This window comes from Malania oleifera, chromosome 9 (genome assembly GCF_029873635.1).
Source record: "Malania oleifera isolate guangnan ecotype guangnan chromosome 9, ASM2987363v1, whole genome shotgun sequence".
NCBI lineage: Eukaryota > Viridiplantae > Streptophyta > Magnoliopsida > Santalales > Ximeniaceae > Malania > Malania oleifera.
In genome coordinates this window covers 26518173-26543960 of record NC_080425.1, presented here as the reverse complement: position 1 = coordinate 26543960, position 25788 = coordinate 26518173, and the positions used below count along the sequence as shown (strand labels likewise).

The 25788-nt window shown below is 38.7% G+C and overlaps 1 protein-coding gene across 1 annotated transcript in view; it reads right to left on the bottom strand.

The window, feature by feature from the left end:
* Positions 1-25251, bottom strand: part of LOC131163975 (proline iminopeptidase) — a 54257-nt gene extending 29006 nt beyond the window's left edge. The window contains exons 1-8 of the mRNA XM_058120843.1: positions 25034-25251; positions 24577-24776; positions 7818-7916; positions 7624-7734; positions 7489-7551; positions 7234-7327; positions 6703-6800; positions 4843-4944 (exon numbers count right to left, since the gene is read on the bottom strand). Coding sequence (XP_057976826.1) covers positions 4843-4944; positions 6703-6800; positions 7234-7327; positions 7489-7551; positions 7624-7734; positions 7818-7916; positions 24577-24776; positions 25034-25175 — 909 coding nt within the window. The 5' untranslated portion in view covers positions 25176-25251. The remainder of the gene's footprint in view (positions 1-4842; positions 4945-6702; positions 6801-7233; positions 7328-7488; positions 7552-7623; positions 7735-7817; positions 7917-24576; positions 24777-25033) is intronic.
* Positions 25252-25788: the final 537 nt, after the last annotated feature.

Genomic DNA, 25788 nt, shown 5'->3' with positions numbered 1-25788 from the left:
GTCGGTCCTACAAGTTTCATCTTAGCAAACCGAACTTTATCCACACCCAATATACGGTACCAAATAAAGAAGTCCACCATCTCCAATACCAAGTCTAAAATGGATCTTGGGTCGAGTTTCCCATCATCAACACGCACATCCACCTTGACCTTTTTTGTAGCATCGCCATGGTCTTCCCAACCCAGCCAGGGGGAATATGGAGCATGGCTAGGTTTATGTCGGTACCCCTACATCATTAAAATCCTCAAGGTTACCTTCCTCAAACCTATACTCTAGATTAACCTAAGGTTGGAGGGGCTGAACTGGCCTACCGGTCTGTTTTGGAGCCTGACTCATATTTTAGGTACTAGAGGAACCCCGAAAGTAGGAAGGATACCCTGGCCTAACCCTACTAAATATGGAAAGTCGTTTGGGTGCCTAACAGATGGCTCTATATCTTCCAAAACAAGGCGTTTACCCAACATCTTCAAGACTTGGTCAAACTGCTGTGTGAGGTGCTCAAACTGTTGGTCCACGGGCTCGTGAAGGGTGTCTAATCAGATAAACAAGGATTGGATGTCATTTAGGGCAAGTTCAGCGGAATCGGGTCAATGATTTTATTGGTGACCATGGTTAATGCAATATGTTGCAATTATGCTGAGGAGGACTAAACTTGACTATGAAAAATATGAATCCTAAAATTACTACAATGCGTAACCATTAAGCTACAGGACATAATGCATATGAATGGATATGATCTCATATAACATAGCAACATGTGATTGACTAGGTATGGGTATGAACAAGGATGCAATGATGATTTCACTACGGGAATTTACAGAATAAAAGGCAGATTTTTTTTTAAGGATAATAAGAACTTGGAATTATGTAAATATGAATTTTCCCTAGTCATACAAACAATAGTCAAGAAAATGTGAGAGTCTGTTCACCTAGCCAAGGAATTGGAGCACAAATTGAGTTAACAATCGAATTCCAATGTTAGTCCTGCAATTTCTCAAGTCCCTACCCTTCGATTCTCAGGAAAACAGCCATCAAACAGTAATTGGAACTCAATCTGAATGCCGACGACACTTCAAAAGTCAGAAATTTGCTCGGGCAGCCCAATATTAGGCTGTATGTGATCTTAGGAATGCAAACCAAGCTTGATAACTCAATTTCTCCTCAGAAAGCTTCATAATCTTAAGAAACAGTTCAAAATTCTCGAGGCAGGAAGCAATATCTCACAAGTCTGGGAAAAACAGGGGAGTTCCAGCAACTTCCGCACATGCGTGGCCGATGCATGGAGCACATGAGCCACCGGTGATGGGGTTCTGGCTGGGGGCAGATCAAGGGGAGAGGATTCCAATGATGGTGGAGGTGTAGCAAAAAAAAATGCAGGAAATAGGGGATTTAGAAGGGCTGCCAGCTGGGGCAGTTTCAGGTGGCGCATAGGGGCCACTCCCTTATCAGATGGAGATGATATCGCAAGGAAAGGGGTTTCAAGGGTGTCTGATTGTGGTAGTAAAGGAGGTCTAAATCCTGGTAGATCATCCATGTTGATAATTGGCATGGCGCTTTCCTTTGAAGCAAGTTGTGTAGGTCTAAATCCTACCATGATCTATTTAGCTCATACATATATTGATATAAAAGAAAAACTAGCCACATAAACAAAATATATCATGATCTAATGATTCCACCTATATCAAGTATCAAGTTAAGCTAGTTTCTTTGAAATTACAACACTTGTTATGTGACTCAAAACTAGAGCACCAAAGTCTAAGAGTTCAAGATACACTAAAAAGTAAGATAAGGACCCACGAAAAATTTTAAAAAAAATTGAACTTCATGCTTATGGTGTAAAATTTACATGTTAACAATAAAATAGCACACGTGTATGGTTTCTCTTTAAAAAAAAAAATGATAGGAATCAAGAAAAGCTTAATGAAACATTGCACTTTATGGTTTCTAAAGAAATGAATCAATGAAAAACAACAAAAATTTAAGCTTTATAGTGTTTAATAAAATATACATTTTTAATGCATGAGCATGCTCCAATAACGAAAACAAGAAGAGAAAATAAAATAAAACATAAACAAAATTTACTAAAATATAAAAAACTATGAAAGGCAGACCTTTAAATCCAGGAGTCGAGAGGGCAATGTGCCAACAAAAAGCTCACCCACCTAGTTGTCTTTGGTTTTCTTCTCAAGACAGCTTTCCTTCTCTAACTCTAGTTTTCTTCTAATCTTATCTAATGGCAGAAATAAGAAGCACAGAGTAGGAGAGCCAACAGACTTCTTTCTTCGCTCTTGGAGAACAGAACCCATGTAAATAGCAAATAAAAGGCCACCATGAAAAGAGAAAGGTTTAAGTTGGGTTTTAGGGTAGGTGCATCTGAATCTTACAATTCATACAATTCAATTCACCGATTCACCAGGTGAACCATACAATTCACCTCGATTCACTGCCTTTTGTAATTCTCACATGCAATTCGAACCAATTTATTCCTTTCATGATACGCATCTTACGAATCAAATCGCGAACTGTACGATACTAACAACTATGCCAAAACGAAACAAATTAACTTACAAATTTCACAAAAATGCAGCAATAAAACCTGATTTTTTATGCTGGCAGCAACAATTTCTCACTTTTTGTATCAAACAATCACACTTGCCTTTTGTATCAAACTACCACGCTTGCCTACAAAATATCATATACACAATCAAATATCATGCCACATATCAAAATATCATGGAAGAAACCCAAAATATCATGGCTTGATCAATTTCTCGCGAATCTGGAAGTGGTAGGTTATTTTGGAAATTTTTCTCATAAGCGTCGCCAAGTTTGAGGCACGGGTGCCTCCAGCAAGGTTCCTCTAGAGATGATTTTTCAGGTGAAGGTAGATCAAGGGGTGGGTACTACAATGGTAGTGGTGGTGTTCAGAATGAATCCCAGGAAATTAGGAATTTAAAAGGGCAGATGGCTGGGTAATCTTCTACGGTAAATGGGACCACACGTGCGGTCAGATGCTGATGAAATTTTGTAGGTAAGCCTTTCGGTGGTGTCTACTTCTGATGGTGGTAGTGATGTTGTGAGATGATGTCTGCAAAACAATGCAAGCTCACACGTTTTCAATTTCTGCAGGATTTTGATTTGCAAAGGGAAAATAAAGGCCTAGAATGAACAGAAGAGGAAGACTGAGTGAGAGGGAAAGAGAACTAAGAGATGAAGAAGAAGAAGAAGAAAACACTGTCCAGGGGTGTGTAAAGGTCAGAACAGAGAATGAGAAAACAGAACAGAATTACATAAAGAGAAAAGTACAGAGAAAGAAGATTGGAGGAGAAGATAAAGTATCAAGGAAAGAAGAACAGAAGAGGAGAAGAGGGAGAGGAAAATGGGGGATTGAAGTGGAAGAGCAAAAAGATCAATTTTGGGCCTTGATATCAAATGATGTGGGACAGAAGGAGACAAAGGAAGAGGGAAGAGAAACAAAAGGGAGAGAGACAAAGGAAGAGGGAAGACAAAGAAGAAGAAGACAAAGAAGGACTCACACATTCACTTCAATTCAAGTGAACCCAAAATTGAGAAAATCCAACAATCCTCGTCCAGGTTCTTTTGAATTATTTTCCAACAAGGATCTACCTATGGTCTTGCTTCTTGTCCTCACCCATCTAGCAAAAAGTAATGCTTACCCACAACAATTCAGAGACTTCTACCACATATTCACAAACTCCCCCTTCCTCAACCTTTTTCCAGTTGCAAATCAAGAGTTTATCCTTTCAATCAGCAACAAGTTTGTCAATGATTTTATTTTTAACATGAATCGCAAATTCTGCTCTCAATCACATTGTTGGATAAGAAAAAATCCAATCAACCATTATTCAAAGTCTACATCTTCCTTGTTATGTCACACTAGGCTTGAAATATTATATTTTCTCACAAATCTTCCTTCAAGGATTTTAGTTCAAGAAGCTATTTAATCAATTTTTACCACTTTAGATTAAGTCTCCATTTGGCAAGTGCCTCCGCCTCGGTACGAGTGGTCTCGGGTTCGAGATTTGGGAGCGGCCTCTCCAAAAATGGGGGTAAGGCTTGCCGACATCCACCTCTCCCAGACCCCACTCAAAGTGGGAGCCTTGTGCACTGGGTACGGCCTTTTTTTTTTTTTTTTTATTAAGTCTCCATTTGGAACGCCTTAAAAAATAATACTTATTATGAAAACCACTTAAATTAAGTACTTGTGTCAATAAGTAGTGCTTGGTTTACACTTAAAATGAGTACTTATTTCAAAAAGTACTTTTCCAAACTACTTTTTTTTTAGGAAAATAAGTATTTTTTGAAAAAGTATTTTCCTGAAAAAAAGTACTTATCAGAAAAAATTCTTGTAATAAGTAATCCCAGACTACTTTTAGATAAGTACTTTTTCAAATAAGTAATTTTTCCAAAAGAGTATTTTCAAGTGGTTCCAAACGATCCCTTATCTCATACAAGAAAAAACACTATACCATTTGGGATGCCTTAACAAATTAAGGACTTTGGCAACAAATATGAATTATATGAATTTGATACCTAAATTAAGACACGAACTTTGGATGACAAAATTCTTGCGACAACTTGTCAAGATCATGTAGGATATCCAACTAAATGGAACAGAGTCACAGAATTGCAGAATCACAAAATTAGAAATTACACAAAAAAAGCATAATTTACAAATAAAAATTAGGACTCTAATTATGAAGAGTCGAAGACTACTAGTAAGAATTATACATGAGTATGGTTTAAAGTGCATTTATTAGTTTCTATTACCTAGTGACTGCACACAAAAAAAAAAAAAACATCTCAAATGCATCAATTTACCAATGAAAATTTATCATCATCTCCTCTCTTAATATTTTCTTCATTTGGAATAAGATGAGCAGTCATCATTTCCCATTTGGTCCACGCTCTGGCAGCTGCATACTAAAAATGAAAAAGAGTTAGCAAGAGACACAAAATAATTTGGAAAAATTTTGCGTTATGCAAAAGAAATCCTGCAACCATTCAGCACAAGTCCCACTGGCACTATTTACAGAATAAGAAAACTGTTAACTTGAGCATAAAAAATTCTACTTTAATAAATAAATAAATAAAATAAAAACCTCCTGTATTTTGGTTTGTAAGCCTTTTATAGATAATATTGTACTCCGCAATATATTTTGGTAGATGCGATATTTCATAAATACACCAGGTATTCACATCTCATTGATATATTGTTATGCAACTCCACTGTACAAGGGGTGCATTTGTTTCACAGGCGAGGAGTGGATAGGCTTGGCATAGCCACTCTTAACCAAGGTCTTAAATTTCAATTTCAGCTAAAATTTCAAAGCTACATAAGTATGGAAACTTTGAATTCGATGTCAATTTCGGTTTCTAGGTCAATTTAGGTTTCAATTTGAAAAAATGATGGACATTAGTAGTAAAGCATAGAATTTTTTTATGAAACTTTAGAAAAGGCACATAGATATAATAATATATGCTTCAGGACTAAGTGACAACATATTTTAATTTCAAAATCCCTTGTAATAACTAATAATATTTTGTTAAAAAAGAAATAAGATAAATTAAGAGAGAAATTTCAGTTTGTGTTTAAATCTCACATTTGAATTCTAAGGAATTGCATTCTATAGTTAAAATTTCAACAAGTTTCACAAAATTTCGAGATTTTGATAAATTGTGGATGATTCGTCGAAATTTCAACGGATATTATGCAAGATTGAAACCGACTGCGCTTTCGATTTCAAGGGTGACGGAAAGCGGTAATTTTGACCAAAATTTTGATAATTTCATGGAAATTTAAGACCATGCTCTTAACTCATGGTTTGTGCAACAAAAGGTATAGGACAGGCTGAAGGGAGCCAGAGCTGGCAATTGACCCCCCCACCCCCCAAAAGAAAAAAAAACCAAAAACCTAAGGCAAACAAAAGACAAAAATTGAAGAAAAAAAATAGATATAGTCCCTCACAAAATAATGATCAAACATGAGATAGGGTAATTGCAGCCAACCCAGTCCAACAGTATTCAGTCCAATCCAATACTGCAAAACATTAGCTTGTGAAGCAAACACACCCAAAAGCACAGAGAAAATAACAGATTTCACCCAACATCATTCTTGCAAATTTCAAATTTTCTTCGTCTTGCTTTTCATTGAACTACTAACAACATCATGCCTAGAAATCCATTTAATGTGCACAAATGTAAGAAATAACTTAGCAAAAAATAACAACTGGGATAGATATTCACTAGTCAGATTCATAATATGAACAAGGAATTTCAAGAATTAATTCAAATCAAATTCAAAAGAATAAAAAATAATATCTGCAGAAAGAAAACGGGGTTACTCAGCAATTAATGGCTCAAAAAGACCGCAAATCAGTACTCAAGAATAAGCAATTGAACCACAAGAAATTTCAAAAGCGAAAAATATTTAAGACCTCATTTGACACCTTAAATAGTAAAAATGAAATTCCATTCAGGCAACTAAACTGAATGTCATACACCAGGCAATTGGTGGTGCCTACTTTGGTTGAAAATTGTTAAGATGTGTTTGAGAATCCATCCCAATAAACTTTAACATGTTGGTGGATGCAAAAGTAATAATTTTTGAGAAATCAATTCAATAGTCAAAATGGAATAAATAAAGGCAACATATATTACGAATCAGATGATGGCTCTTACTTGTGTTTCCATGTCATCAGAATTCAATCTTTTGTTGTAGGCATCAATGAAACTTCGCCTTTCATTCTCTGGAATAAGATCTCTAAATGGCTCCCAAGCTGTATGAAAAAAACACAGGTTGTCAGCCACCTTTAAAGCAGTTGAGCCTCTCCAATCAGCATATACAAAATTTGAATTTCATCCATAAGAACACCCCCCCCCCCCCGGGGGGGGGGGGTGCGGTTAAAAAAATATATTACCTTAGAAAACAAGGAAAAAAGAAAAAAATAATAATTTCATTGAGGAATTTAGGTTTGTACAAGCTAAAAATCTTTCAAGGTGCATGGTTTCCAATTTTAGCATGCAACACAACTTTACATAATATATGCTATGATGTTGTCAATTGGATACAGAATAATTCCACGTGCTTAGAAAAGGATTTGTTTTAAGGAAAATTTTCGTCTGTGACAACTCAGAAAACCCTGCAAAACAAGCTATACAGCAACTTTTCAGCACAGTCAATAAACCAGAATATAATTGTAAGAAGCATACCATCAGGGTATATTGCAGCAGCACCACCCTCATAAAACCAGTCAATCTCTTTTTTACGCAAGAGAAATATGCCTCTAAGCACGATGCCAGTAACCTTTAAAGCAACCACAAAAAAATGTTGTCCACCACTGAATAGGTTATCACAAAGAGACTTTTCAAACTATCATTAATTCTTAGAGAAAGGAACTTCAAGTAATTACTTAAAAATTTTAAAAATAAATAAATAAATAAATCCATGTAAACAAAGAAGTGCACTTTTTCAGGGTGAGATTGGCTGTATGCCAGGGCCAGAGTACTACCCCACGACCCACCAAACACCTGCAAAGCATGACAGAACAGAAGCATTAATTCACAACCACAACAAGTGACAATCAGTAATGCAAGCCTGACCTGCCATTCTGGAATTTCCAAATGTTCCCTTAGCTTTTCAATGTCTTCAATGAGGTCCATCGTCGTGTTTTCTTCCAAGCAAGCATGAGGTGTACTCTTGCCTGCGCCTCTCTGAAACCAGACATGACCTCCAGTAAAAAACCAATTAGGTAACATTCCATAAAATGTTTATCATTGCAGCTTCAGGAATAAACCTGATCAAATAGAATGATTCGGTAGAAATCGGGATCAAAAAATCTTCTGTTGCTTGGTGCAGTACCTCCTCCTGGTCCACCGTGAAGAAACACAACTGGCTGCAAGACATGGTCTACAAATAGGTAAACCAAAGTAACCATCCCATAATAATAATAATAATAATAATGACAACAACAACAATAATAATAATAATTCACAGAGTAAAAAATACACATTCCACCAGTTACCATGTAGCAGCAAAAATATGCAAAGCAGCGAAAGCACAGGCCATGTGATGTATGACAGGAGAAGAAGAGCAGCAGCAGGAACACAGAGCAGGGAGAAGAACAGAAAAGGGGAGGGAACAGAACAAGGGTGAGAGACAGAATTAGAAGAGAGATAAGAGAGAAGGAAGAAGGAGAAGAGAGGAGGAGGAAGAGGAGGAAGAAGACGAACAGCATAACCTGCGGGACAATCTGATTCAAAACAAAAAACTGTACAATTACTTACACGTCCAGCACTTATACCACTAATACAACTAACACATATTTACAAATAGGACCCAACTAAACATATAATTACAAATACTAAAAGAAGTCCCTAAAAATACAAAGAGGTCCTCCATACACATCTTTCCTAAACCTTCCTAAACCTATGCCTAAAATACATGTGCCCAATGGGCAACCTAGGGGTTACAGGTGGTCCATCATTCTCCCCCGCCTGAAAGGAACTCTGCTCTGCAGAGTGGGACCGCAAATGACTCCAGCAAGTCAGGAGCCCTGTCACGAACATCATCCTCAGCAAGCCATGTAGCATCTGACTTGGATTGACCTCACCACTGAACCGAGCAGCAATGAAAACCATGAGGAGACATCACAAACTCATCATCCAAAATAGACTCCACCGTTTCCTGTGGTCGAGAAATAGAGGGAGGCAGATGAGCTGCTGAAATCGCATGGGCATCAAATGGTAAAACCAAGAGGAAGTGCCTCGGTAAGGTGTCAAATCCTCTACATTAAAAACAGGACTAATGGTCATATGAGTAGGTAAATCAAGTAAATATGCAATAGGTCCAAGTTTCTTAAGGATGAGGAAAGGGCCAATGCCACGAGCATGGGGATTTTTAAATGAATTTCCAGAGTAGCGCTCAGGTCTTATACGAACCATGACACTATCACCTGCAGTAACCTCTCTAGCTCTACGATGTACATCTGCAGCTAGCTTATCATCCATATTACTCATAGCAAGTTTTCGCCTAACCTCAGCAGGCAGCTCATGAATGTGACAGACAAAAGACTCAGCAAGCACAGAAATACAGGCATCTGGTGGCAAAGGAACAAGATCAATGGGTGCATGGGGTTTGTAACCGAATATGCACTCAAAAGGACTTTTACCCATGGACTTATTCACTAAATTGTTATAAGCAAGCTCAACAATAGGCAGCACCAAGTCCCAATTGCTCTGTTTTGCTCCCACAAACACACCTAAGTAGGTCACCAAGACTACGATTCACAACCTCAGTCTGCCCATCAGTTTGGGGGTGGCAAGTAGAAGAAAACAGCGAGTTCCACACATTTTCTAAAGTGTCTTCCAAAAGTAGCTAAAGAACTTGATATCCCAATCAGACACTATGGAGGTTGGCAACCCATGCAATTTGACGACCTCTATAAAGAACAATTTAGCTACATGACATGCATCATAAGTCTTATTACATGGAATGAAATGTGCCATCTCAAAGAATCCGTCAACAACAACAAAAAAGGGGTCACGTCCTCGGGCTGTTTTGGGGAGTCCAAGAACAAAATCCATACTTAGGTCTCTCCAAGGCAAGTGTGGCAATGGCAGAGGGGTATAAAGGCCAGTGTTGTATCTCTTAGATTTGGCTAACTGACAGGTTTGGCACTAAGACACTATCCTAGCAACATCCCTCTTTAAGGAAGGCAAATAAAACCTATCCTCAACTAAGGCAATGGTTATATATATATATATAGTACCTTTAAAAATAGGTATCCCTCCCAGATGATGAAATCTACAAAATCCCTATGGTGGCCCTCACTCACCTCCTGAAAGATAATCCTAAAATTAGTGCAAGTGGAGTACTCGTCCTTCAAACGATCAAACCTAATGACCTCAGCTCTCGAGATATGGTTATAAATGCTATCCTACTAAGGCCATCAGCCACTTTATTCTCAACACCTAAAGGATGCCAAAAGTGTACTCGTTGAGGAACCCTACCAAACCAGCATGCTTTGCACTTAACTTCTTCTGCAAGCTAGATGTCGCAAAGCAAAGTGATCAGAGAAGAGTACAAACTCTTGGGGAAACAAGTAGTATCTCCAATGTTGGAGGGATCTCACTACAGCACAAAAATCTTTATCATATGTGTTATATCTCTGTTTGGCATCTGAGAGTTTTTCATTGAAAAATGCTATAGGATGTTCCTCCTAACTCAAGACCCCACCTATACCTATCCCAGAGGCATCACAAGCCACCTATAAAACTCTACAAAAGTCTGGATGCCTAAGTACAGGTGCTTCAATAATCTTCTGTTTGACAACTCTAAAAGCTCTAGCAGCTAATGGGGTCCAATGAAACTTTCCTTTCTTCAAACACTCCGTGATAAGAGCCATGATGGTGCAAAAATGTCCTATGAATTGCCTATAGAAAGTAGCGAGGCCATGAAAACTACGAACCTTAGTAATAGTTCGCGGCTCAGGCCACTCTCTAATGGCTCTAACCTTTTCCAGATCAGTGGCTATTCCTACATATAAATCACAAAACTAAGAAAGAGCACACTAGATTGTAGGAAGCTGCACTAATTGAGGATAGCAAACAACTTCCCTTCCCTCAAGGTGGCGAAGACCTCATAAAGATGTATCAAGTGCTCCTCCCTAGACTTACTATAGACCAGTATATCATCAAAGTAGACCTCGGAACTCTCCTATGAATGGATGTTGAATATGTGTTGTAACCCTCACAAAAATGTCAGGCGCATTAGAAAGTCCAAATGGCATGACCAACCACTCAAATAAACCATACTAGGTCATAAAGGCTGTTTTCCACTCATCTCCCAATCTAATTCTAATATGGTGATACCCACTACGCAGGTCAATCTTGGAGTACCAACTAGAGCCAGCTAGCATGTCAAGCATATCCTCAAGTCTAGGGATAAGGAACCTATACTTGGTGACTTTGTTGATGGCTCTACTATCCACACACATCCTCCAAGATCCATCCTTTTTTGGAGTTAGGCGAGCTGGTACTGCACATGGACTAAGGCTATGTCTCACAAAGCCCTTTTCAAGAAGTTCTACTTGCCTATTCAATTTAGCATGCTCTTCAGGGTTCCTCCTATAATGTGGCAAGTTAGGTAGTAATGAACATAGAATGCGATATATGGCATGCTAAATGTCTCGCATAGGTGGTAGCTCACTAGATAACTCACTAGGCACAACATCAGAGAACCCAGCTAGCAACTCTCCTACCTCAAGTAGGCACTCACATAAAGACTCTTGATCCTCATAAGGAACCTCTTGAGCGATGACAGCTAAAATGCACCTGTTTTGTAAGCTCTCTCGCTCAAAAGTCCTATGATCAAGCAAGTGAATATTTCTTTCAATTGGGGCTTGACGGACTATCTTGTTCCTTAACTTAGGATCTTTGGGGGTGGGCTTGGTAAGGGTGGGTCAAAATGATGTTTTTATCTTTGTGCCTTAACACATAAGTTTTTTCCCTATCATGATTAGTGACATCATGATCAAATAACCACAGTCGCCCTAACAAGACATGGGCCACATCCATCGGGAGTACATCACAATAGACCCTATCCCTTTAATCTCCCATCGAGATGGGTATAAGACAACTCTCAGTAACGGGTAGATTTGTCATGTTTACCCAATTCACATTAAAAGGCTGAGGGCATGGCTCTCCTTTAAGGTTTAACCTTCCTAGAGCAACCCTGGAGATGACATTCATGCAACTACCCCCCCCCCCCCCCCCCCAAAAAAAATCAATAACAAGCTTACAGGTCCTCTCTCCATAACAAATGAAAGTGTGGAACATAGTGGCCCGTTTCCACTTCTCACTATCCATGGTAATGGATAAGGCACACCTAACCACACTAACATAGCGATCATCCTCCTTAAAATTATCTACAAGCTCACCCTCATCTCTCGAGTACTCAATAGCATCTACAACCTGATTCTCACAATCAAGCAGATCATTGGTCTCACACTTTACAGCTAAAGCTCATTGGGCAAAACGAACAGCAATATAACCTCTAGCATGGCAACGATGACACTGCATAGACGAACTACTAGCTTGAGGAATACTAGGTCCACTAGAGCAAACAACATGATGGGACTCTGGTTGCTTCATAGAACTCTCTCTAAGGGTAAACTAAGGGAAGGTAGGTCTATGGTGAGGAAAGGATTTGGACTGACGTAACTCACTCACCTGAGATGAAGACCCACGCGAGCTCTTGAGGCACCTTCGATGGCAAGTGTTTTTTCATAGGCGGCCCTCTAAGGACTCGAGAGAGAAAAACTCAACCTCTCGCCTAACATCCTAATGCGGAACCCCAAGAATGAACGACCGGAGACCCCAAATCAAAATTATCAAAACCCTAAACCCAAAATAAGATTCGACATGGTAGTGGATCCTTGACCTATTGCTTGACGTAAAGCACCAACCAAGAATATCAAATTAATGAATGAAAGCCACAAAGGTAGCACCTTTGATAAGTTCGGTGAAAGTTCAATGAAGAACTTGAAGAGAAATAAACCTCACTTGGAATTGTATTTAGCCAAAAATATTCTTTTTTCAATACAACAGAGAGTTGGCTACTTAAAGAAAATAAATAAATAAATAAAAACCCATGACATCAGCCTAGCCAATAAAAATAGGTTATGACATCAATCTGGCCAATAAAATAGCCCCACATAACCTTAAGCATACCATGTCATTTAATGAAACATGTGCAAGTCTCATGTCATGCTTAATTGACACAATTGGCCCACTATTTAGCCCATACTTTAATTAAAACAATAAAAATTCCCCAAACAGCCCCTATCGGCTTAAGGTTCCAACTTCACACATCTTTACACAATTTACCATTTTAGGCTCTTCAAGAAAGTCCTTTCCTTTAGTATCCATGGCCCTCATTGACTCTTGCTCAAGCAACTTCTCAATTAGTCCTTGCGTATCCTCCTTTGACCTTCTTGGCTCTAGCTCTAGTGATGGGTCCGCTTGGCATGTGCAGATCATCCTGTGCAATCGAAACTTGTTGGTTCATATCTGTTGACTTTTTAGTCAGATCCCTGTTTTGATTATGACAAACCACAATATCTCATCTGTATACTTTGAATACTTGAGCAGGTTTATGTTTTAGTTAGCACAGATGATGATGCAATGTGGAAGTCATAAGAGCACCTAAACGAGCATACCCCGACGTATTCCATGGAGTTGCAAAGGAGCAGCGCATGAAGATGGATTTATGTTTCAAGTTGTATTATATTTTTATATTTATCATTTGGATCTGTAATTATAATCTTTGGTCTGTAATAATTAATGCATGGCATGCATGGTAGGATTATAAGCTCAAATGACCATAGGGAATGACCATAGGGCACCCTTCGGTCGACCTTCGACGCCAGATTTTTTCGGTCGGCTCTCAAGACCTTAGACTGGCCATAAGACACTATTATGCATGAAAATGTTCCCTATTGACTTAAAATTTATCATCATATGAATAGGGATAACCTTATAATGAGAATAGGACTGAAATGCACAAAAATGGCATGTTTGGTCGACCGAACCTTAATATACAGGGATCTTCGGTCGACCGAACCTCCACCGGGTCAACAATTTGACCCTTCAGTCGACCGACCTAAAAATGAGCTACAACGCTCTGGTCGACCGAACTGACACGTGGGGAGATCCCAATTGTCTAGTCGACCGAACCTATAGAAGGAAATTTGCCTGGTCGACCAAACACCCAAGTTTGGTCAACCGAACTCAGTCCGATCGACCGAACCTCGAAGTTTTGGAAATCGCCTCAAGATTGGTCGACCATCTTTTCAGTTCAAAATTGTCCTAGTCAACCGAACTAAGCACCCCGGTCGACCGAACCATGAAAATGGTCGACCGACCCTCTTGGGTTGCTCGGGTTTTACCGAGGTTAAAACGCTATTAATTTTATTAACCCTCATTAAACATTTTCCAAAATTCCTCTTATGTCCCCAACGGTAATATTTTTAAGGATATCTATATATAGCTCCTCATTTGCCTTAATTAGAGAGAGATTAGGGATCTTAATTAGCAAAATTTCCTCTAAAATTTTGAGAGCCCTATTTCCTTATACCAACCCCTTACACTCAAATACTTCCATTCCTTTGAGAAATCTAGCATTGTGAGTGTTTTATTCATTGTTCTATATTGCTGGAAACTCTCACTTGCTTTTGTGCATGTGATTTTCTGTTGAGGGTTGAGCAAAGATTTTTCCCCCAATTTTATTAAATAAATCTTTGTGTGGAAAAAATCTTCATAACTAGTAATTCTTTGCATCATCGTTGCAAAACTCATCAAGCTTGTGTGTTTTTTATTTGCAAAAATATTTTTCACAAGCTTACATAATCTTAAATATCTCTTGAGCTATTATTTGTGAGAAAATCACATTTGAGATATTTTGAATAATCTTGTTAAAATACTTTGAAACTTGAGGTAATTGATTTACATTGATTATTTGTTTCAAAGACTGCTTAGATTATATACTCTTGCGCTTGATTGAATATTGACATAAGATTGAGTGTTTAGCACATGTATAGCACAGAGCTTATAATTCCTATTTGTTCGAGGTGCATTGATTTGTGCTTGTGCGTAATGGTACATATCTGCTTATGTAAGAAGCATTTGTTTGTACGTAAATTTTTATATATCGTTTGTATTCCAAGCGCAGGCTTGAAGAGGGAGACTAACCCTTAGAATAGTCCCGGATTGATTTAGACCCGGTTAGGAAAGCTAGGTGCACCATCCTGGTAAGATGCGGTTGTAGACTGAGGTCAGTCCTGTTAATTGACATGGTTGTATTAGGTGCCGCTCCACCGGTGAGGAGAGCCTTATAGTGGAATCCTCTTACTTTGTAAGCTTAAGGCGGGGACGTAGGCAGTATTGACTGAACCCTGATAATATATCATGCATGTACTTTATATTTCCAGCACTTTATATTCCTGCACGTGTATGTTATATTCGATATATTGTGAATGTTGCGCATGATTTAATTTTCATATATTATCTGCGCATTTGGGTTTATGTGTATATAGAAAGACCTTAGGTTGTGAAATACTGTTGTTAGATTAGCTAAACCTAGGAATAAATTTTAAATACCCAATTCACCCCCCTGTTGAGAATACACCAAAGTCAACAATATCATTCCCCCTCTCCTCAAAAGGATTCGTCCTCGAATCATCACCTACATCAAAAGGGAATAAATCAGAAACGTTGAAAGTTGCATTGACCTTATACTCACCCGGTAGATCCAACTTGTATGCATTGTCGTTGATCTTTTCTAGCACTTGAAAAGGTCCATTACCCCTCGAGTGTAGCTTTTTTTTCCTTTTAGTAGGAAACCTCTCCTTTCTCATATGCACTCATACCCAATCTCCCGGTTCAAAAGTAACGAACTTGCGCCCCTTATTGGCTTGAGATGAATATTGTCGGTTCTTCTTTTCGATGTGCTGTCGTGCTTGTTCATGGATCCTCTTCACCAAGTCAGCCTTGTGTCGTCCGTCTAAGCTAGCTATCTCATTCACAGGTAGTGGCATCAAATCCAATGGAGTAAGGATTAAGACCATAAACAATTTCAAATGAAGCAAAATTAGTAGAACCATGCACGGTTCTATTATAAGCAAACTTAACAAGTGGTATGCATTCTTCCCATGATTTTAAATTCCGTTGAATGGCCGCACACAATAAGGTAGCTAAAGTCCAATTAACTACTTCAGTTTGACCATCGGTTTGAGGATGACAAGTAGTAGAAAACAATAGTTTAGTTCCTAACTTTCCCCACAAAACCTTCCAAAAGTAGCTAAGGAATTTAACATCCCTATCACTCACAATTGTCCTAGGAATGCCATGCAATCACACAATGTCCCTAAAGAATAAATTGGCTATCTTTGTGGCATCATCAGTTTTATGGCAAGGAATAAAATGTGTCATTTTAGAAAATCTATCAACCATCACAAATATAGAGTCCATACCCCCTTTGGACCTAGGCAAACCTAATATGAAATCCATTGAAATGTCTACCCAAGGTTCACTAGGTACAGACAAAGGAGTATAAAGGCCATGAGGTAAGACCTTAGAGTTAGTTTGTTTACATGAAATGCATCTAGAACACACTCTCTCTACATCTCTATGCATATGTGGCCAAAAGAAGTGTTCATGCAGAATATCTAAAGTCTTTTGTACCCTAAAATGTACCATCAAACCCCCGCTATGTGACTCTCACACAAGCAATTCTCTTAAGGAGCAGTTAGGCACACAAAGTCTATTCTCCCTAAACAAATATCTATCATGCCTATAGAATTTATGAAACGCAACTTTATCACATGCCTCATACACATTAGCAAAATCAGAATCTTTAGCATATAAATCTTTTATGTACTCAAAACCCAATAGCTTAGTGCTAAGCATAGTAATTAAGGCATGCCTGCGAGAAAGCGCATCAGCCACGACATTCTCTTTCCCCTGCTTGTACTGAATGAAATATGGGAAAGTTTCGATGAACTCTACCCATTTGGCATGGCGACGATTTAGCTTACCTTGCCCCTTCAAATGTTTTAATGATTCTTGATCAGAGTGGATCACAAATTCTTTAGGCCACAAGTAGTGTTGCCACATCTCCAATGCCCTCACCAAGGCATACAATTCTTTATCATACGTGGAGTAGTTCAATGCTACCCCATTGAGCTTTTCACTAAAATATGCAATAGGACGCTTATCTTGCATCAAAACAACTCCAATACCAATCCCGGAGGCATCACATTCAATCTCCAAAGTTTTTGTGAAATCAGGTAAAAGCAACAATGGAACAGAACATAACCTATCTTTAAGCATTTTAAAGGCATGTTCTTGTGCATTACCCCATTTAAACCCCACATTCTTTTTTATCACTTCAGTTAAAGGTGCAGCAATGGTGCTAAAATCTCTCACAAACCGCCTATAAAAACTAGCCAACCCATTAAAACTACGTACATCAGTTACAGATTTAGGTGTTGGCCAATCTTTTATTGCTTTCCCCTTTTCCTCATCCACTTCTATGCCCTTAGCACTCACAACCCAAGAAAATAACCTTTTTCCATGCAAAAATTACGTTTCTTTACGTTAGCAAACGATTTTTCTTTTCTAAGAACATCCAGTACACTTTTGAAATGATCCAAGTGATCATCAAGATTCTTACTGCACACTAGGATGTCGTCAAAGTATACAACAACAAATCTGCCTATAAATGCACGCAACACATGATTCATCAAGCGCATGAAAGTATAGGTGCATTGGTGAGATCAAATGGCATAACCATCCATTCATACAAACCATACTTTGTCTTAAATGCAATTTTCCATTAATCACCCGGTTTTATTCTTATTTGATGGTAGCTACTTTTTAAATCAATTTTAGAAAATATGCAAGAGTCATGCAGTTCATCTGACATGTCATCTAGTCTAGGGATAGGATGGCAATACTTTACAGTGATTTTATTGATGGCTCTATTGTCCATGCACATCCTCCATTATCCATCTTTCTTCAGCCCACGGACTCATGCTCTCCCTCACATGCCCCTTGGCTAGCAGCTCCTCAACTTGTCTTTGAAGTTCCTTAGTCTTCTCGAGGCTGCTCCTATAGGCCGGACGGTTGGGAATCATAGCCCCGGGGATGAAGTCAATCTGATGCTCAATTCCTCTAATCAATGGCAAACCATTGGGCACGTCTACAGGAAAGAAAAGACATTCTAGTATTCCTACAACAAAGAAACAACAGCACTAGGCAAGGAAGAGGTGAGTTCATTAGTGCTCAAATATGCCTCCTTGTACATGAGTACAACTAGAGGGCTTTGTGCATAAAAAGCTTTCTTATACTTTTTTTCTTCTGCATACAAACTCACTTTTTCCTGTATCGTTGTTTTTCCCTCATTTTTACCACACTCTTTTTTTTCTAATTTCAGCTCCTCTCTTGCCTTCATTTTCTCTCCTCTCTTTTTTTTCAATGCTCTCTGCCTCTCCTTTTGTTTTATTCTCAGCCTCTCTTTTGTTTTTCTCATCATTTGCTCCTTTCAATCTCACTTGATCTTCATACACTTGCTTAGGAGTCAATGGTACAAGGGTCACACTCCTTCCACCTTTTATAAAGAAATACCTATTCTTGAACCCATCATGAGTGAAATGTCAATCATACTGCCACGGCCTGCCCAATAAGATGTGACTAGCATGCGTAGGGACCACATCACATAGAATCTCATCAGAATATTTTCTAATTGAAAATACAATCAGCACTTGCTTATTCACCCTAGCCTCCCCACACTCATTCAACCATTGAAGTTTGTAAGGCCTAGGATATTTTATGCATTACAACCCCAACTTCTCTACTAATGCGGTACTAGTTACATTAGTGCAGCTCCCTCCATCGATGATCATTCTACACGCCTTAACATGGATGTAACATCAAATATGAAATATATTCTCACGCTGCTCCTCATTTTCATCTTTCACCACATGCATGTTTAAAGCTCTCCTAGTTACAAATGCCTCGCCATGGACAACATACTCAACATCACTAGACTCTTTTAGTGAAGGCATGGACTCATGATCACTCTCTTCATCATCGGTCTCAATAGTACCATCATCTCTCATAATCAATACTCTTTTATTTGGGCATTGTGATGCAATATGGCCAGTCCCCCAACACCTAAAACACTTGGTATTTCTGTACCTACTAGTTTGAGAAGAAGTTGTAACTTTTTCATGACTGCCCACTTTGTCTTTGCCTTTCTCCTTCTCTTCCTTGGATTTGGAAACAATCCTTTCTTCTTTTGATTTTCCCCAATTTGGTTTCCATGTGGAATGGGAAACCAAAGTTGTTGTAGCATGCTTGTTTCACCCTTGTGTTTGAGTGCCTCTCCACTTTCATTGTCATATGCACCATGTCCTAACTCCACATAGTGCTACAGCTCCACTATGTTAGCAATTTTCCGGTTCAACCCACATAAGAATCGTGCCATTGTAGCTTAGCTATCTTCCTCAATATTTGCCTGAATCATCATCTCCATCTCCTTGTGGTAGTCCTCCACACTTTTGGTACCTTGGGCAAGGCTTTGAAGACGTTGGTGTAAGTCGCAGTAGTAGTGGTTTGGTACAAATCGCTTCCTCATCACCGCCTTCATTTCAACCCACGTCTCAATAGGCCTTTCCATGTTTCTACGCCTACTGAGAAGAATTTGATCCCACCATACTAGTGCATAGTTAGTAAACTCCACAGTTGCCAATTTCACCTTCTTTTCTTCGGAGTAGTTATGACAATCAAAAATGAACTCAACCTTCCTCTCCCATTCAAGGTATACATCCGGGTTATTTTTCCCTTGAAATGAGGGATCTTCATTTTGATGCTTCCGATGTTTCTATCGATGCTATCTCGACCCCTTGGCTCCCATCGAGGTTGCCGCTTTTGCCTAGCACCTTGATAAGCAAATCTGCCCATACCGTCATGTTCATCATCACTTGCTTCATTACTACCTATATCATGTTCAAATTCAGCAATTGGAGGAGTATGTGGCCTTTGCCGCCTTTCATCAAATTGCCCTCTTCTCGGTCCATCAATTGCAACGTCTTGTCTATCCAATCTATCTCTAAACTCCCCAAAAACCGTATTGAGTCTTTCAAACTGCTGTTGAATGGCTTGCAAGGTGAAGAATGAGTCTTGTGGAGGGTTCTCATTCTTGCTACCCTTGCTGGAAGTTTCAGCACCAACGGCCTTTCTACTTATGATTTCAAACTTGCAAAAAGGATATTAGAGAGAAAAAAATTCCTCACTCACTCCCTTACGTGTTTACCCCTTAAACAATGACACTCCACGCTCGTGTTTTGACACCTTTTTTTGTTTTTTTTTGGCTTTTTTCCCTCTAATACGCTCACACACTCATGCCTCTTACCACTCAGGATTTCTCTTTTAGTTTTTCAATGAACTAATTCCAAACAAACCAATAGTTCAACCAAACGTAGCAATTGAATCAATGAATTAGAAACAAGATATCAATGAAAATAACAATAGAACAACTAAATCAGGATACAAAAACAACAAAGGAAAGACAAAAAGGAGTCAAGAAAACAATAATGATGCAAACAAAATAAGAAGAAATTCAATGGAACAAAATAACCAACTCGACCAAGGATATATTCAAACACAAATCAGAATAATAAATCGAATATATTTTAAAATGGACTAAGATTAAGCCAAAGGAGAATCCAAGTTAAGTGCAGCCACAAATTGCACAAACATTCAAGTTGTTGCCTCTTTTTTTTTTTTTTTTGGAATGCAAAATACTGCATTTTCTCTTTCTTTTTTTTTTTTTAAATGCACAAAATGGCTCCTTTTTTTTGTGTTCTAATCGGCCTTGCTATGTTTTTTGCAATTTCCAGCCATAAAAGATTCAATCTTGATGATGGATGATATTAAAAAAGAGATGGAAAAATTCGAAAACAAGAAAATAAGATAGGTAGATCGGATGATAGAAGAATATGAAATAAGGATAAATGATTATAAGATAAAAGAATTTTCAAAAGCAAACAAGAAAAATAAGATAGATAGAACCTGATTTGAACCAAGGCTCTGATACCAAATGATGCGGAACCCTAAGAATGAACGTCCGGAGACCCCAAATCAGATTTATCAAAAACCCCAAACCCAAAATAAGATTCGACATGGTAGTGGATCCTTGACCTATTGCCTGACGTGAAGCACAAAACAAGAATATCAAATTAATGGATGAACGCCACAAAGGTAGCACCTTTGATAAGTTCGGTGAAAGTTCAATGAAGAACATGAAGAGAAATAAACCTGACTTGGAATTGTATTCAGCCAAAAATATTCCTTTTTCAATACAACAGAGAGTTGGCTACTTATAGAAAATAAAAGAAACCCATGACATCAGCCCGGCCAATAAAAATAGGCTATGACATCAATCTGGCCAATAAAATAGCCCTACATAACCTTAAGCATGTCATGTCATTTAATGAAACATGTGCAAGTCACATGTCATCCTTAATTGACACAATTGGCCCACTATTTAGCCCATACTTTAATTAAAACAATAAAAATTCTACAAACAGCCCTCATTGGCTTAAGGTTCCAGCTTTACACGTCTTTAGAAAATTTACCATCTTAAGCTCTTCAAGAAAGTCCTTTTCTTTAGTATCCATGGCCCTCATTGAATCTTGCTTACGCAACTTCTCAATTAGTCCTTGCGTAGCCTCCTTGACCTTCTTGGCTCTACCTCTTGTGATGGGTCCGCTTGGCATGTGCAGATCATCCTGTGCAATCGGAGCTTGTTGGTTCATATCACATCCTCTTTAAGACCATTCACAAACCTAGCTACAATGCGATGTGTGACCTCAACAACATCACTCCTAAGCATTAGTTCCTTAAATCGATCAATGTAGGTAGCTACAATAGTGGTTTGTTTATGGTTCAAGAGCTTGTTGAACAACTGGCTCTTTAAGGAAGGAGGGATGTACTTTTCTTTCAATAATTGTCTCATCACTTCCCACCAGGAAATAGAAGGTTCACCTAACCGTTCTAGGGTTTGTTGTACAGTTTTCCAATACTTCTTTGTCGGTCCTACAAGTTTCATCTTGGCAAACCGAACTTTATCCAAACCCCATATTTGGTACCAATTAAAGAAATCCTCAATCTCCAATACCTAGTCTAAAAAGGAGCTTGGATCGAGTTTCCCATCATAAGCACGGACTACCTTGACCTTGTTTGTCACATCTCCATAGTCTTCCCAACCTTGCCTAGGGAAATATGGAGGATGCCTACGGTTCGGTTGGCACTCTACATCATTAAACTCCTCAAAGTTACCTTCCTCAAACTTAAGACTCTTGATTAACCTAAGATTGGAGGGGCTGAACTGTCCTGCCGGTCTATTTTGGAGCCTGACTCATATTGTTAGGTACTAAAGGAACCCCAAGAGTAGGAAGGATACCATGGCCTGACCCTACTGAATATGGGGAGTCGTTAGGGTGCCTAACAGATGGCTCTATGTCTTCCACAACAGCGTGTTTACCTAACATCTTCAAGACTTGGTCAAACTGCTGTGTGAGGTGCTCAAACTTTTGATCCACAGAATCCTGAAGAGTGTCTAATTTGGTAGAAAAGGACTGAATGTCACTTGGTGCAAGGTCAGTGGAATTGGGGTCAATGATTTTGTTGGTGACCATGGTTAATGCAATATGCTGCAATTATGCTGAGGAGGGCTAAACTTGACTATGACTGATATGAATCCTAAAATTACTACAATGCACAAACATAAGGCTAAAGAACATAATGCATATGAATGGATATGGCCTCACAAAACATGGCAACATGAAATTGACTATGTATGGATATGAACAAGGATGCAATGATGAGTTAGGTAGGGGAATTTACAGAACAAAGGGCAGATTTTTTTAAGGCTAATAAGAAACTTGGGAGTACGCAACTACGAATTTTCCCTAGTCATACAAATAATAGTCAAGATAATGCAAGAGTTTGTCCACCCTACCAAGGAATTGGAGCACAACTTCAGTTTACCGTCAAATTCCAATGTTAGTCCAGCAATTTCTCAAGTCCCTACCCTCCAATTCTCAGGAAAACAACTGTCCAACAGTACTTGGAACTCGATCTGAATGCTGATGATGCTTCAAAAGTCTGAAATTTGCTCGGGCAGCCCAACATTAGGCTGTATGTGATCTTAGGAATGCAAAACAAAGTTGATAACTCAATTCCTCTTCCAAAAGCTTCATAATCTCAGGAAACAGGTCAAATTATCGAGGCAGGAAGCAATATCTGACAAGTCTGGGTAAAACAGGGAAACTCCAGCAACTTCCCCACATGTGTGGCCCGCATGTGGAGCGCATGAGCCGCGTGCGATGGACCTCTGGCGATGGGGTTCCAACTGGGGGTAGATTAGGGGGTAAGGATTCCAATGATGGTGGAGGTGTAGCAAAAAAAATGCAAAAAAATAGGGGATTTAGAAGGGCTGTAGGCTAGAATAGTTTCAGGTGGGGGCCACCCCCATATCAGATGGAGATGATATTGCAAGGGAAGGAAATTCAGGGGTGTCTGATTGTGGTGCTAAGGGAGGTATTGTGGTTTGGTTGGTAGAAAAGGGTGCTCAAATTGTAGGGACTCGACTGGTATTTCCTGGGAAGTTTTGGCAGTGCAACGGTGTTTGAATTTCTGGGAATTCTGACTTTGAATGGCTGCGTGGTGATCTTGCTGTGCTCTGATAACAATTTGATGTAGGACATACATTACAATTTATATATAGAAGCAGAATTGAGAGATTTAAAAGAAGAAGAAGAAGAAGAAGAAGAACAGCAGAACCTGCGGAAGAGAGAGAGAGAGAGAGAGAAACAGAGAGGGAAACTGCAATCTGATTCAAAATAATAACTGTACAATAACTTACATGTCCAGTGCTTATACCACTAATACAACTAACACATATTTACAAATAGGACCCAACTAAACACATAATTACAAATACTAAAATAAGTCCCTAAAAGTACAAAGAGGTCCTCCATACACATCTTTCCTAAACCTACGCCTAAAATACATGTGTCGAATGGGCAGACTAGGGGGTATAGGTGGTCCTCCATCACTATGGTACCACAATGCTAATGCCACATACTCACCGTAAGATCCATCTTAATCATTCTTGAAATTCAAACAAGCATTTTTTTTACATCTTGGAAAGCACGAAGAGTAGTTACCATAAACCATAAAAGAATATAACACGAACACCATTTATTTTGAAACAAAAAAAAAAATACACATGCACAATGTAATGCAGCAGCATACATCACACATGCAGTTCACATGGAAAGCGAAGCAGTTCATTGTGTTTCACATAGCAGTTTAACAAATACACAGATGGTTTGATCAGATATATTGCCCTATTAACCACAGCAATGTGATTTTATAACAATCCCTATTTAGCCCCACATTTGGAACTTGGAAAATATTGAAGACCGAAACAGAAAATATGAAGATCCTACCTTTTCATATTTGGGAATCAAGGAAAGTGAGAAGCAAAATAAAAACCATGCCCAACTAACAAACAAAAAGTTAATATTACACATCATTAACATTCGACTTTTCCTAAATTTCAATCATATTAGAATAATTTTTTATTTTTTAAATATTTAATATAGAAAAAATACAATGAAAAATGAAATTTTTTTTTTTCCTTTCCTTGTCTTTTCCTGAGCAAAATCCTTGATCCAAACTGACCCTTAATTACATGATTGTACAATTACTATATTAAACATAATGAGTCGTTCATGTGATACGATGGGCTAATTAAATTTCTGTGGGTATTTAGATTAAATGCCCCATTATGTAAGTACAATATATGAATTGAATTTGTAGAACCAGCAATGTGGAGAAAATTTTTCTTCATAAAACCAATAAACAAACTACACAGTGGGTAAGTACGTCTTGATATTAAATTCCAGAGTAATGCCCACTCACATGCCCATTTGGATTTCCTGACTGCTCCCAGTAGATCGTGTGGAGATCTGAAACCTTCAAAAAGCCCGAACCATACGGATCTAAAGGTGGATAAAAATTCATATTTAATTCCGGTAATTCCTTGCCAAAATCCATTGCTGTGGCAAACTCTTGGTCACTCTTACAAGACAGATTCTGAGCACGTAATGCTGCCGTCCTTCCTAGACAACCAAAATAAACATTCCGAATTCAGCACGCAAACTGAACCCAATTTCCATCCCCTAATTGAATAAAATAGATTTAAGAAAAAAAAAAAACAGTCTTCTCTTGCATTTCTGATCATGTCTACAAAAAACTGAACGTCTATCCTGCACAATCTTCGAAGAGGGAATTTTTTTCTGCGTGTAATACGCAACAATTTGCTAAACCTCCAAAAAGAGTATGAGGAGGAAGGGGGAAGAGAGACAGAGACAGAGACCTGTGGAGAAGCAGCTGTACTTGAACGATGCAGAGAAATTTGGGAAGGAGGGGAAGCCAGGAAGAGCAGAGGAGAGGGAAGATGAGAAGCTTGGAGAAATGGGGGGAGGAATGTTGGACTTGACCTTTAAACCTAGGTACATGGCTTTTACTTTCGCGATGATAAGAATGCGCAAGCGTTGGTTCCCCCAGCACGCTGGCTTGGGCTCCGTGACACGACGAAGGGAAGAAAAAATTGAGTCCTAATTTTTCAATTTCAGGTAAATATATCACAATCACGATACCGGTAAATTGTGAGAGTTCGCTTTATGAGCCAACGAAAATTATGAATGGTGAAAGTTCACTCTAAGTTAACGAGAATCATGGATGATGAGAGTTCTCTATGAGTCAGCGGGGACCGTAGATGGTAATTGAGATATATCCCGGAAGTCAGGTTAGCTGAACGTCCAATTGATGTACAGAAATCGTGTCCCCATTCGGACTTTACCCTGATTAGCAAGACTTGGAGACGGAAGACGCTAATATGCAGGTTTAGTACCGCACCAGGAGATCCGAAGGGCTTATTGGTGGCTAAAGTTCTTATATAATAAAATAAAATAAAAATTGAGTATTTTTTCCCTAAAACGCTACATTTTGAATTAAATGATTCCCAAACTACTGCACTTTTGAAATTATCAAAACAGCAAGTTAGTACCTACTAAACTCAAGTTTTAGGTCCATGGGTATTTACTACTTTTAGGGTCTTTTTTGTTTGAA